The sequence below is a fragment of the Elaeis guineensis genome, chromosome 9 (assembly GCF_000442705.2).
Source record: "Elaeis guineensis isolate ETL-2024a chromosome 9, EG11, whole genome shotgun sequence".
Taxonomy (NCBI): domain Eukaryota; kingdom Viridiplantae; phylum Streptophyta; class Magnoliopsida; order Arecales; family Arecaceae; genus Elaeis; species Elaeis guineensis.
In genome coordinates, this window is record NC_026001.2 from 24,871,266 (window position 1) to 24,885,591 (window position 14,326).

General features: G+C 37.7%; 1 protein-coding gene across 2 annotated transcripts in view; it reads left to right on the forward strand.

The window, feature by feature from the left end:
- Positions 1-261: 261 nt before the first annotated feature.
- LOC105031944 (mRNA export factor GLE1) overlaps positions 262-14,326 on the forward strand; it is a gene marked incomplete in the record, with an annotated part of 35,094 nt that continues 21,029 nt past the window's right edge. The window contains 5 exon segments of one of the 2 annotated variants that reach the window (XR_012134359.1): positions 262-453; positions 568-723; positions 808-969; positions 6,763-6,886; positions 10,269-10,417. Coding sequence is in view for 1 of the 2 variants with exons in the window: in XM_073243583.1 (XP_073099684.1) it covers positions 452-453; positions 568-723; positions 808-969; positions 6,763-6,886; positions 10,269-10,417 (593 nt within the window). 2 annotated transcript variants of the gene reach the window in all.

Here is a 14,326-nt window from a genome sequence, read left to right on the forward strand (position 1 = left end):
TAGTGCTTGGGAATTTTTTGATTGAAAGAATTCTTCTTAGGTATGAATACGAGGGTCGGAAGGGTACCGGCAGATGTGTCAATTTTAAATGGGACGATTTGGGGATTTTTGGTTAATTTTGTAATCGCGTTTGGGACGGATTCGGGTAGTAAGATTTTAAACGGGTTCTCTTTTCAAAAAAAAATTTTAAACGGGTTCGGACACGGGTAGGGCAAATTTTGCGGGTACCCTACCCGTTGCCATACCGGGGCTTCCCTCCCCTCCCTCTCTTTCTGTCCTGCGTCACCGCCGTCCGATCATTCTTCTCCCAATCCGCCTCCCACAACCCATCCGATCTCCGCCGAGTTCGTCGAGCTCTCCGCCGCTGACTCCTCGTCCTCCTCCTATGCCCCTCTCCACCTCCCTCCTTCTCGGCATCTGTTCTATTTACAGAGATTAATTTTGTTGGAATATGTAAGTTAGATCAAAACCTGGTGATTGGTGTGAGCTCTGCCAAATTCTAATAATTATTTTTCTTCTCTAGGAGTTTTACTTGAATAATCATATATTTTCTTCTCTTTGTTGCAGGGGTTTCGTTAACTTAGAGCTTCCATGCCCTAAGAGCTCGGCGGTGGTACATTCGGCCGATCCTGAGCCGCGCTGGACGCTTGATGATCTCCTCACGGAGCTGAACTCGTTAGAGCGGCAGCTTGGTCCTCCTGTGCCTCTAAAACTAGCAGACTGGTAGTCATTCACCCTCATTTTTCTTAGCTTTTTAGGCATAGCTGGATTCATGTATCTTGTAACCTGACTTTTTTTTTTGTCCAGGGATTATTCTGAAAGAAAGGAGACAGGTGGGACTGGTAATAAGCCCTTTGTTGTGTGCGTTTCTGATGATGATATAGCAGAAAGTGAAAGCGGTGATGAAGTGAATTTTGATTCGAGTTTGGTGACAGGAACACGATTTTCTTGCAATGATATTTATTTGAGGTGGGTGTCTTTTCTGTCATATGATTCGGTTATTTAACCATCTTTGTTCTTAAAGCTGATGATAATATTGGCTGCAGCAGTTGATGTTTGTTAAAAACCTCTTTTTTCCAAACTTTAAAATTGGTCTAATGACTGGAAGAATAAGGGACAGTGGGGGCAGGGGGGGGGGGCGCGGCGGGGATCGAGAGATGACCATGATAAAGTGAGTAGGAAAAGGAGCTGAGAACTGGTATTTACTTGGTTCAGCTTCCTAATTAGAATGTCATTGAAACTGTCAGAAGGGAAGGCTGATAAATGGAAAAAGAGAGGTTGTTTAGACTGAGGTAGATCACTACTGAAATATGCGATTGCAGTTCTTGCCCATCCTTGGGATAGGTCTCTGTTAGCCAATCTATCTTGGTTTTGGGAGACCTGACTAGTTTTTAACACCATATGCAATTGTGTTGATTCCTTGCCAGCTATATAAGTTGCCAGGCTACATGGACTCATGTTCTTGTGTGTTGGGTTCCGGTACGTGTCTAACCATCAGATCCTTTTAATGCCAAAGAATTTCTTTTCATGCAGCTTTCTCAGAGCGTTATACCCATGTTCTTGTTTAAGTGTCAGCTGTGCATATTCTAGGCTAAATAGAAGATTGGGTAACATAGGTGAGTAGAGACATGGGTTGTTTTGTGCTGGTTTGGATGAGCTGCTACGTTTAAGGCTGGTGAATATGGAAAGTGTTAGAGGAGATGAATGTCCAACCAGGTTAGTGTACTTCTGTTTTGGGGTATAAAACTCAAGAAGTAACGTGATTGTTTGTTGAGAAAGAAAGCTGCCTGTTAGTTGGGATTTTCATTGATAAATTTTGGCTGGAGAAGGGGACTTCTGGCTTTCATAGGTGTTTTTTCTTTTTCCTTCAAGCTTATTTCGTTTGGAGGAGGTCTGTATTTCTGTAAAGCTGTGGGAATATTGGGGAAGTTCTCAAACAATGGTCCATCGAACCAACCTAATGCTTTCATGCATGTGGGAAAATATATTCTACCTATGTTGGAAGATATTGGCTGTTTAGTTGATACTTATAGAAATGTACTATCAACTGGACTAGATCATTATGAGATAAATTAGACAATATTGGATGCATCCAAAATGGAATAATGTACTAGAATGATTGATTTGATTGATAAACCAAGAAATGACATATTAGCTTTAACAATGACTGTGTTTTGACATTTTAATGGAGTCCCTCACCTCCATGGCACTTTTAGTGCATGGAGTACTCAGTTGTGCTTGTTGGATGCATATGGTTTGCATTGTGTACCCAATAGAGGTAGTCCTAGCAATGATTTAAGTCCCTACGGGACGGGGGCTGTCCCATCCCGTTCATTTGAGTTTCTGGCACCAGGGACGAGTGTGGGACCCTGAAATGCTTGTCTGGCCTCCATACCGATTGTCCCGGCTTCATCCCATTCGGATCAGGCACTAGTACGATCATCCCGATTGAGCCCTAGTGTGGGATTTCATTGCCGGATGCCGATGATAAGGGAGAACGGCCCATTTGTTGCCGAGAAGGGGAGAAGAATGAAGGAGAAGACCATATTAACCTTGTCGACCTTTCTCTGTTGGTGCGTCGGCGTTGGTGTCATCGTCGCAGGAAGCACGGGCACGTCGGATGGGGGACTCCTCAGGACGGAGAAGAGAGGAGGGAGAGGAGAGGGGACAATGCCGACGACAAGCAATCCGAGATGGAGGAGGAAGATCGGAGGAGAGTGGAGCGGAGGAGTCTCGGTCACTGGATGCGGAGGGGAAGAAGAATCTCGATCGCTTGGTGCGAAGGGGAAGGAAAGGGGTTTTGCGGCCATTCGATCGCGCACTGCGGATAACTTAGGGATATCGTGGCGTGTTCAAAGCCGTGGGATGAGATTAGGGAGAAATTATTGCATGCACCAAGTGAACAGGGCAAATCCCGAAGCATATGCACGGTGGGTAGCGCGCAATTAGGAATCGGTGAAATACAAGAGGTAGCGTGGCGTGTTATCCACCGTGGGATTTGAGATGGTCCAATTTTATTCAGAATAATATATAAAATAATATATAAATTAAATGACAAACAAAACATTGCATGGGATGATGAGGTTGGCGTTGATAGGGTCGGATCAAAATTTATCAAAAAAAAAACATGTACCAGGACGCCTGATCGGGATGGCCACCGGGATGGGGCGGGACTCGGGGCGTCCCATTCCAGCCAAAAATCAGGATGCCTCTGTCCCACGGGATTTCAAACCTTGAGTTCTAGTACTTTTGGAGTGTCATATTGGTATGAATGGTACCACCAATATATGACACTCTAGTTGTACCATGACCACCTCTAGTAGGTACACAATTTGAACCTTGTATCCAGCAATCATGTCTATTAGTCCACCCATGCTCGATGTTGCATCAAGAGTAGGGGTGGCAAATGGGTCGGGTCGGTCATAAATGGGTCGGGTCATAAACGGGTTGAGTTAAAAAATGGTCAACCCAAATCCGATCTGTTTATTAAATGGGTCAAAAATTCAAACCTGAACCCGACCTGTTTATTAAGTAGGTAACCCGACCCGACCCGTTTAACCCGTTTATTAAATAGGTCAAATTAGGTTAAACGGGTTAAACAGGTTAAACGGGTCAAGTTAAATGGGTCAGAAATAGGTTAAACAGATTTTAAACAGGTTAAATGGGTCTTAAATGGGTTAAACAGGTTAAACGAATTTTAAATGGATTAAATAGATTAAATAGGTTAAATGGTTAAATGGATCAGAAATAAGTTAAACAGGTTAAATGGGTTATTTGACTCAACCCAACATAAATATTAAACGGATTAAATGGGTTAAATGGGTCAGATATCTAAAATCCATATCCGACCCAATTATTAAACGGGTTAAACGGATCGACCCGTTTATGATCCGAACTCGTTTAACCTAAACCCAAATCTGTCGAACACGGGTCGGGTTGGCGGGTCGGGTCATATTTTGCCGGCCCTAATCAAGAGAGGGGCTATGTTTAGATTTCATCTTGGACACACTATAGTCTTTAGATCATTCATTAACTCATCAATCTCTAGTAACCTAATTACATTTCAATTATTTAATGCAGAACTCTAGTTTTTTTAATTTTGTTTTCACTTTGAATTATGTGAAATTATATATTAAACTAACAATTGAAAAGCTTAAGTGCACATCAAGTAAGATGGAAAGAGCATTTAGATCAATAAGCCTACCATATTTATGCAAATGCCTACCATTAAAACAATAAAACATAGGGGAAAAGACTAAAAAATTGGAAACTGAAATAGGCCGTATTAAAGGTGTAGTGGTTGATATTCTTTGTTGGTATGGTACACAATATATGTATTCCACCAGCCAGCCATCAGTATATGCATGTACCTTGAGATTTGAATGCATGATCCCTATCTAGTTTTTCAATTTTTCCCTTGATTTAGAGTCCATTCTTTTAGAAAAAGAGTGAAAGATACATCACTGCCTAGCTAGAAGCTTGCTTCTGGACCCAAATTCAGTGATTGGAGCTCTAAATGTGCAATGCCTTGTAGTTCCACCTTATACTCCCTCTCAGAGTTGTTCTACAAAACGAGGCCCCTTTAACAAGCCACACTTGATACCAGGTGGTACCAAGCAGTTTTCCTTCTATGTGGGCCACAGTCACCCTGATCTAGGGAAATCTAGGTACCTCAGGCTCACTTCAGCCAAATCAGAGCATCCCAGCCCTGATAGTACCACTGGTCAGCTGGTACGGGGCTGTTATGGATGGTTTTTTAGACCTTGCTCCATGATGAATTTCTTTTAGCTCAAAATTCTTGACTAGTTACAGTGCTCTTCCTGTGGCTTGTAAACTTGTTGGGGTAAATATTGTTAATCAACACAGTTATCTGGTATCCTCAACTTGGTGAATATTAAGTCTTCTGCTCCACATCATAACCTCTTGATCAGAGTCTATATGGTTACTTTAGTACCTATACTGGCAAGATGACATTTTTCCATTGGTTGTTGATAGCATGTAAGCTTCTGGTCTCTTGTATAAGAGTCTTGTTTGCTCTTCAGCTTGGATGTGGATGGTCTGGGTTAAGAGTTTATAAACGAAAGAATTCTTGTCCCATCTTTCCCGTATCTCTATTTCACATTATCTAAAGCTTGACTAATCATATTATCGCAAGTTAAACACTCAACCTGTAATATCTAATTGGTTTCCATCAAATCCCCTTTATCATAAGCTGCCACTTCATTGATAACTGAATGTCTTTTGATTGGTCTCCATGATAACTTGACATAGCCAATGAATCCTGTTAAAATATCACTAGTCCTTAGGAAGGAACGTGGTGAAAAGTTCTTGACATATAGAAAACCTATAGTTCACTGACTGTAACAATGTTCAGTCTGTGTCTGACTGTGAGACTTGTTCCTCCCCTCTTTTATTCTAGCATTGTAGTCTGCCACTTTACCTGTTGAATGTTGTTGACCATCTATCCATTCTTTTCTCATGTATTAGGGCTGTGAAAGCCATTCATTTCTATAATAATTTCTGTTTTGGTCTAACAACGACTGTAACATTCCCCATCAGAAGTCTAGAATTTTGTATTTTCATCTCCAAGGTCAATGGGTCTGAGGATAGAGCGGCTCCTCTGAGGTGCATTGTGCTGGCCATCCATCGTGCGATGGACGGTGGCGAACAACGCACGCCGCGTGCCCGTGCCCATGCATGCTGTTCCCAGGCCATCCATCGTGCAATGCACCGCAGCGTGCAGTGCACCGCAGAGGATCCACGCTCCTGAGGATATTCATAGTATTATCTGTCACTTTCTTGTCTTATATCCATGAATCAACATTTAGTTTGGGCTACATCATATTCTTCTGTTGCTTGCTGAATTTATCATGATTCATGAAGTGTAAGTTGACCTATCGAGCTCTCTTGCAGTCTTGTGGTATAAGTTGCTTCTTTTCTTCTATCAATGTAGAAGGAGATGTTTCGAACATCATGATGATTATCTTTGGCATATGATTTTATATGGAATACTAACTCTGGTATCTTAGTGAATTTCAATTGCATGTATGATGGTGGAGAATGGTTTGCTAGTGAGAATTATCTTATATGCTATCAAGAATTTTCTAGAATTATGGCAAGAATATCAAGATTTAGCTTCTCAGAAATCCAAAATAATTTGTAAAAGATTACAGGTGACACATGATAAACCATGGGGATGCATGGCAGACTAGATTATTGTAAAGGATTTGTACATATGAAAAAAATTAGGTGAACTTATGTGGTTGGTGGCCTCACCTGTGATAACATGGTGGCATATCGCAGGTTTAACAAGTAGTGTGTTATGCAATGAGTGCTAGTAAAATTGCAATTGCAATTGTAGAGTTAGCCAACATAGCCATGGGCATCTTGTGAGCGCATAAATATGAACTTCTGATGTATAAAAGAGTAGATCATGGGAGCAAACCTTTGAGTTATCTTTTATGACTTCTACAATTTTACATTCTAATACTCATTATTTGCCATTGGTGGAGCTTATGCCTGTGATGTAGTTAAATTTATAATGCAAATATTGTGTATATCTGTAATGATATTTGGATATTTTCTGTAGATTTTACTTGCTTTTTCCTACTATATCTTGGAACATATATCATGAAATTATATCTACAAAATAAAAAGCCTTTTGATCATATCTTTTGATGTGTTGCATCTTGTTACTCTGTCTGCATCTTGCATATAGGTTTTATCTTTCCTTTAAAATATATACTGATTTTCCCATTTCAGTGAGTCTGAAGAGTCTGATGATGAAATGCATACTGAAGCAACTGAATCCCATTTGTTGTACAAAAGAAGCATTGAGGAAGGCATTTTGTTTGAACTTGAACGTGAGCACCAGCTAAAAGTAAAGGTGTGTATCATGAGTTAATTTTATTATATTGTGATATATTCTGTGGAAAGACAAGTCTTGATAATGCACACGAAAATGATTTTTATCTCAAACATGTTTTTTTACCATGAATTTTGGCACTTCTATTAATTATTACATGTCTTAATTGTTTTTATATCAATTAACATTGCAAGATTTCTTTAAAGTACTTTGCACTTTCGGCAAGGTTGTCAGAGGTGCCCGTGCAGTCTTCCATAGGTGCTTGGACAACCCTACTGCCTAGGTGCCTACCACTTCCTAGGCCTCAAGGCAAGACGGCTGCCCAAGCACCTAGTTTAACACCTAGGTGGTTATACTGTGCACCTTGGGACTGCCACTGTCTTAGGTGGGGGCCATATTCATTGATTTTCTTTCTTTGAAGGCTTCAAAGCTTTAAACTAATTTGTTATTTAAGTAAAAGAATATATTTATTTTAAGAGAGTAAGAAGTGGGTTTGTTATAACATGTCCCATTAATAAGAATCTATTTACTTAAATAGTAAGTATTTCTAGGAAGTTATAAACATTTAAATTACCTATAGAAAAATCAAGTAAAACTCTAGTAGTTAAATCAAAAATTTCATTGTTCTATAAACTGAAATAGTTGTAAGTTATAACCTTACTGTTTATTAGTATGGTGAAATTTAGATATGTTTTTTGAGCATAATATTAGCACTTACACCAGGGATGCTGCTTTATTTCTTATTGAGCATAATGTTTGATAGTTTTATCGACCATAATATGCGCTGGATTTAATGTAAAGTCATTTTCTTTGAGAATGCATCTAAGAGAAAAACACAAATTCTTCTGTAATCTGCTCTCCTGCCGCATAGTCTTGTTGCTATACTCAGTTTTCCATTTTTGTATTGCAGCTATATTGGTCAACATAATTGAAATTTTTAATCCATAGTAAGAAAACTCAGTCCTCAAAGTGGCTTATTGCATATCTTTGTCTAATATCTACATGTATATTGCCTGTCAATGGTTGTAACGTATGATGGGCATCTACAACAAGCGAGAATTTGAGATACCTTTTGCTGTGAAGATGTCAGCAATTTTTCTAGGTCATTCATGAGAAATGCATGATACAAGACCCTAATCCTTAGATCATGTTCTTTTATTGTTAGAATTGATATTGCAGGATTGTTCAGCTTGGCCATATTATTTATTTCATGCCTTGGTGCCAAGAGTCTTCTACCTATGTAGTCAAATCCACATGAATATCTCACTTTCATTTCTACATTACTTCTTGATGCTCCAAAGTTTGAACCTTCTCATCAGTCCATTTAAGGTTCGCCATCTCGATAATGGATGCCATACCGGTACTATGCTGGTACAGTGGTGTTATGCCTGGTACGGTGGTTGGTTTGGCTTACCAAGACTCAGTATGTCTCCTATACTGAGTCTCAATTCGGTACAATGATGGAATGATCACCAATGTATGAACCAAGGAATGCCGTATCGGGCCGAACCGTCCGGTACAGGGCGTACCGAATCGGACTGGCGGCTAACCGATCTGATTCGGCCATTTTTCCCAAAAAACAGGTCCGAACTGCACCGAACTGGGCGGTTTGGCACGGTTCGGGGCCATACCGCTCGAAATCGGACGGCATGGCTCGATACGGTTCGGTCGAGCTGAACCGTACTGACAAACATCACATGGGGGTGGGGGGTTGTAGTAGGGTCTGGGCTGTCATTTAGTGACAATCTAGGTGCTTTGTCTGAGAGACCCGAGAGCTCTCTCAGAGAACTCTCGAGCTCGTCTGAGAGGAAAATGAGATGCGGAAAAAATTAGAAAAAGAGAAAAATTTTTGTCAAATTACAGCACTGGTTCGAGGAGATGCTGATTTTTGGCTGGAAGTAAGGCAATGTATTATTCTTTTAGTAAATATTTTATTTTTTATATTTTTATTGTTAAAAAAGATAAGAACAAAGAAGTATGAAAATAAGAGAAAATCATGCCAAAATTTTGTGATTTTGGTACGATTTGATTATATGTGATAAATCTTTGGAAGATTTACATGATGACACTAAAATCGTTGATTTTCATTAATTATATATTTTTAAATATTTATATATATTTATTCGTAAAAAAATTATAAAAAAAATAAATTAAAAAAAAAATCAGAGTTTCAGAATCATCTTTAGAATGATTCAAGCTACTTAAATCTAACCTCGAATTTTTTTTAAAATTTTTGAAATTAAAAAATATTTTTATAATTATTTAAATAATAAAAAATATTATAAAATAAAAAATATGTAAAAATAGTATTATATTTTAGTTAATTCAAAAATATTATTTGAAGCATATAACATATTTTTTTGAATTTATAAGTTTTAAAATTATTATTGAATTTTTTTGAATTTATATATAATATTTTTTAATAATTATTAAACTGCCGTGTTTTGTTATACTTGCAGAAATTTGTAAGAAAAAAATTCAGAGCGTAACATTTATTGACTTTCATTAATTATATATATATATATTTTAAATATATATTTATTCATAAAAAATTATAAAAAAATAAATTAAAAAAATAAAAAATCAGAGTTTCAGAATCATGTTTAGAATGATTTTAAAAAAATTTTTGAGGTTATAATTATGAATTAATAACTTGAAGATCCAAAAAAATGAAACAAAATCCAAAAAAAATTGTATCGGTATCGAACCGATATGCGGGAGTGTATCGTATGTCGGTACGGTATGGTACCGGTATTGTATCATACCGGCGTGGTGCCGTTACGTGCATCAGTACCGGTACAATGGACCTTGGTATGAACCTTGATCCATTATCTTTTATTTAAATAGAAAAAAACTTTTCACAGTGTTTTTTGTTGTTTTATCAATTTTTGAGTTCTTTTTCTTGTTTGATTTAAAAAATGAATAGCAAAAAGGAAACATATAGTATTTTATCAAAATCATTTCTAGATGCTTCCACACCTTAAGGATCAAGGATGTGTCTACATCATTTCCGTGCTCCTGAACCAAAGTTGGCTCCATGCAACATTTCTGTTTTTGAGTGAACTATTACACTTCACTGGCAAGAATGGACTCCCCTTGTTGATGTTTAATGAATTTCTAGTGGCTGACCACATTTATATCTGAATTGGTTGAATGAAAGATCATTTGTAAATAGAAATATCATGTACCCATGAAATAGGATTTATTTTCGCTTAACCTGTCACTGTTGGTTGACCCATTTGGTCCTTCACTTTTATGAATATGCTTTTACACTTCTACATGCTAAATATATGTGCGATATATACAGTTCTTTTTTGTGATATCTAATATTCGGAACTGATGGATATACTTGATTATTCTCGTTGAAAGTTACCATGTCAAAACTAAATGCTTCAATTTCCAGGAGGAAGTTAGGAGTAAATTAAATGAACTGGAAGCATATCAGAAGATTGAAATTGATAGATCGGCTTCTGCCATTGCTCGGGTTGAGAAATATACAGAAACAAGGCGGGAGATGGATAAAAGATTAGACAGGCAATATCAACGAAAGATGTATGTTGTTTCCTGCTTCACTTCTGGTTTTCATAATTTTAATATTACACAAGGCCTTTTGCAAAGCCTTGTGTATGGTTATTGCGATAGGAGGTGTTTGCTTGCTTATAAGTCATAGCCTAATAAGATGATGTTACATTGTTCAGAAACTGTCTTCACTGTTAATGGTGGTTTTGGATGGAAGCTTTTAGTACATCCTATGAGCTGTTAAAAAACTTTAATGACTTAAAAGTTGATTTTCCTTTTAGTAGGATGCTAAAATTTCCCTTCATTTGTCATATCTTTTGGTTAGTTGTCAGGACACTATCTATCCGTTTCAGCATAATCTGGTGCTAACATGTGCATTTGCTTTCTTTTAAATGCACTTGTTTCAAACCTAGCAAGCATACAAGATGAAATGTTTTATAGTTTCTCGCTTATTGCCTTGCTGGTAAGTTTTACAAGTATGTGAACTAGGTTGGCCATGGATTCTTTATTAAGGTCTTCAGAGATGTCGTTGTAACACATATGATGTATATAAACAATATATGATCAATAAATGGCTTAATAACTCGAAAACTGAACAACATGTTAATAACCAAAAAAAAGGAAAAATGCACTAGTACTATGTAAATTTGAAATGTGATGATTAGAGGAGCAATCCATTTATGAGAGGAAGAATAGGACATGAAATGTTGGAAGGAGATTTGTTTGTAATATCCCTCTTGGTCCACTTGGTTCAAAAGTATGCTTAGCTTTTGGATTGGGTTTTACGTATGGTAGTTGTTCTGCATATAACCATAACCATTAAACCTTTTTTAATTGATTTGTGGAGAAGTTGGTGTGCAGATGTAAGATTCAATTGCTATATGTATTGTCAGGTTGAATCGTTAACTTAAAATAGGTTTTCTAGTACATTAGTGTCACCTTATTAGTTTTATTGTACAATCAAATTTAGTTAGGTGACGCTTATAATTTTCCTCATTTCCAATGATGCTTAACAATATATAAAAGTTCTTCGAGTAATGGTTGTTTGATTGGTGTTAATGCCAATGAGATGATGCTTATCCGATGGGTGATGTGGTCATGAAATTCCTACTTTATTGATCAGATCAAGGTTAGCCGAACTAGCAATGGGATCCGTATCGGTTGGCGCTCACTTTGGTATGGTACCTATCGACACGCTACATTAAGACATGCCAGTTTCGAACTGGCATGCCATTTTTTTTCTCAATTTTTTTATGGTTTAATGAAAGGTAATTGATTTTTTTAGTTTTTTGAATGATTTTAAGTCTAATTTGATGTTTCTTGATTTTTTTTTGATATTTCTATCATTCGGTATTTGATGTTTCTTGATGTTTTTTGATATTTCTTTCATCTTGGTACACCTTAAATCATGCTTTTTGACATATTGGAGTGATTTTTCTGCATCATTATGGCTTCGCACTGAAATAATACTATCTTGGGGAGCCAAAAACCTGAAAATCTATGTCATTAGGTTTGCTACCCTGAAGCCTTTTGTATTAGCGTCAGCCATAAACCAAAGTGCAAAGAAAAAAGCTAGCGATCGTGGCTTTGCATGCTAGAAGAAGCAATATAAAATATTCTAAAATTAATTAGTGAGATACAAAATGTAAAATAATATAATCAGTTGCATGTATATAAAGTATAATATACATATCGACATCTAGAATCTCATCGAGTGGCAATGTCTCTCATTTCTGGATCATTAATATAATCAGGAGGCATATAAGCCCACTCCTCTAATCAAGTGGCATCGTAGTTTTGTACGTTCATGCACTCTAGGTTATAACTGATCTTGGATCCCTCAATAAAGCTTTAGCTTTAAGATGTGTCCTTTGGCTGATAGTATGGTTTGGAGGGGTCCATTCGAATATGTCGGCAGCAAAATCCGATATGTAAGGTGCTTCAGGCTATGTAGGATAGTGGCTATTGGAAGCCAATGACTTAGGCGCACCATACCACTATCGTATGGGTCATAGGCTGTTTATAGGTGTGGGTTTTAAGATCCAGCATACAATTCGAAACCTGATACGTCTATGGATCTAACTCTATTTGTGAGGTCATCTACGATTGCATCATATCCTTTTGAAAGATCTAGAGGTGTTCGTTTCCTATATACAATTTTATCCTTGCGGGCTTTACTAGCTCGTGCACTATGGTCCCTATCTTATGTAGCATGTATAAACTATGACTTTCAGGTGAATCGAAGACCATCCTATGATCGTGTCTCAAAAACGGTGGTCTTATGTCCACTTTCTCCTTGGCCACTAGATCCGAGATCACCAAAACTTTCATTGCTACCTTTTTTGGTCTCTAAATTTGAGTGAACCGACTGCTCCACTATCTCCATTGGGGTTGTAATTGCCTTTTTTTTTTTTTCAGGTTGTATTTAGTAGTTGCCTGCTTTCCTTTCGTGCCCCTCTTTGCCTAGCTATGTTGGGAGGATGGATATTCCCCTTTTGAGTGAGTTGACTAGGTAGCATGATGGCGTTGTCTAAAAAACTCTTGATCATATATTTGGCCGGATGTCTTGGACATGGATTCATATGATGATCGGCTCCCCAATGATCTTGATGGCTATGGCTGACAGCTAGAAAAAAATTCATGGAATGTTGCAATTTTGTCCATTGCTCTGTATCCAACCTAATCTTGTTGGCTACAAAACTGGCTGATCGTGGAGGCGATCCTGGCTCATCAAGCTCTGACTCCTATTGCTGGCACGCAACCTTTCCGATCATGAGATCATCCTTGTCCTAAACAATAGCATTGTGGATCGGATCCATGTACTTTAGGTCTACTTCATCCTGAATGCACTTTAGTTGTCATCTTAGATTGTAGTTGAGGTCGTTGAGAATCCTTTGTGTCAGACGGTTCCTCTGCTTGCTATGGAGAAAGGTGAATATGGACTAGTTGCGTTTACTGCTACTCAATGAGACTATTTGGGAGAGGATCTGGATGGCTAGCCACTTAAGATTTATCACCAGTAAACCAAAATGAATCCACCATTTAACTGCAAATGTATTGAAAAAAATTACATATAAGATAGTATCATATTAATAATTATCTAACGTCAAGTAATAGCTATTGTCCATATCTGATATGGATGGTAGCTTATGGTGGAATCTCTATGGAGGACTTCTTCTTTCTATGAAAAGTCCCTAGCGTACTAGCGAAACGACCACTTTCTCTATTGATAGCCTCTTTATTTGAAAAGCTCCTCTTGAACTCTGAATCTGTCCCACTGGTTGCAGAACTAGAGCTTGACTCTTAGTATGATGGCCAGATCAAGGCTTATGCCTGGCCACCTCATCCTGCTACCACTGATCATCCAGACTCGCTTGAATGGCAGCTTCATGCCTCGTAGTTATCTGAAAGAGGCCTTCTCTGACTCTTTGGAGTGATCGGAAGGTGGCTTTGCCACTTGGTGGTCCATCTCTGCTTTCTTCTTGGCAACTCTCTCTTTTGCTGGTTTAAAATTAGCGAAGTATTTTTTCATGAGCTGTCGGATCTTCTGTAGACATTTTCCACATAGACTCATTGAAATAGTCAGTAGCCAAATATTGCTTCAACCTGATTACTCCTACCTTGAACTTTGTGTTGTACCAGTCGTACCTCTAATAATGCCAATACTAGTAAGTAACCCGTGCTACGCAACGGGCCCAAAAAAACTCTATAAAAAAATATAATAATAATTTAATGTGAATAATAATTTTTAATTTTTAATTTATATTTTTTATCCCAAAAATTATTTCGGCTCTATTTCTTCTTCGAAATATATTGTTATCCAATACAAAATAAATAGTATCCAACCATATTATGACGAACAGTTGTATACATCAAACATAGGACATAGGACATTCAACGTTGTCGTCTACAGATTGATTGAATCGATGCAGATAAAAAATC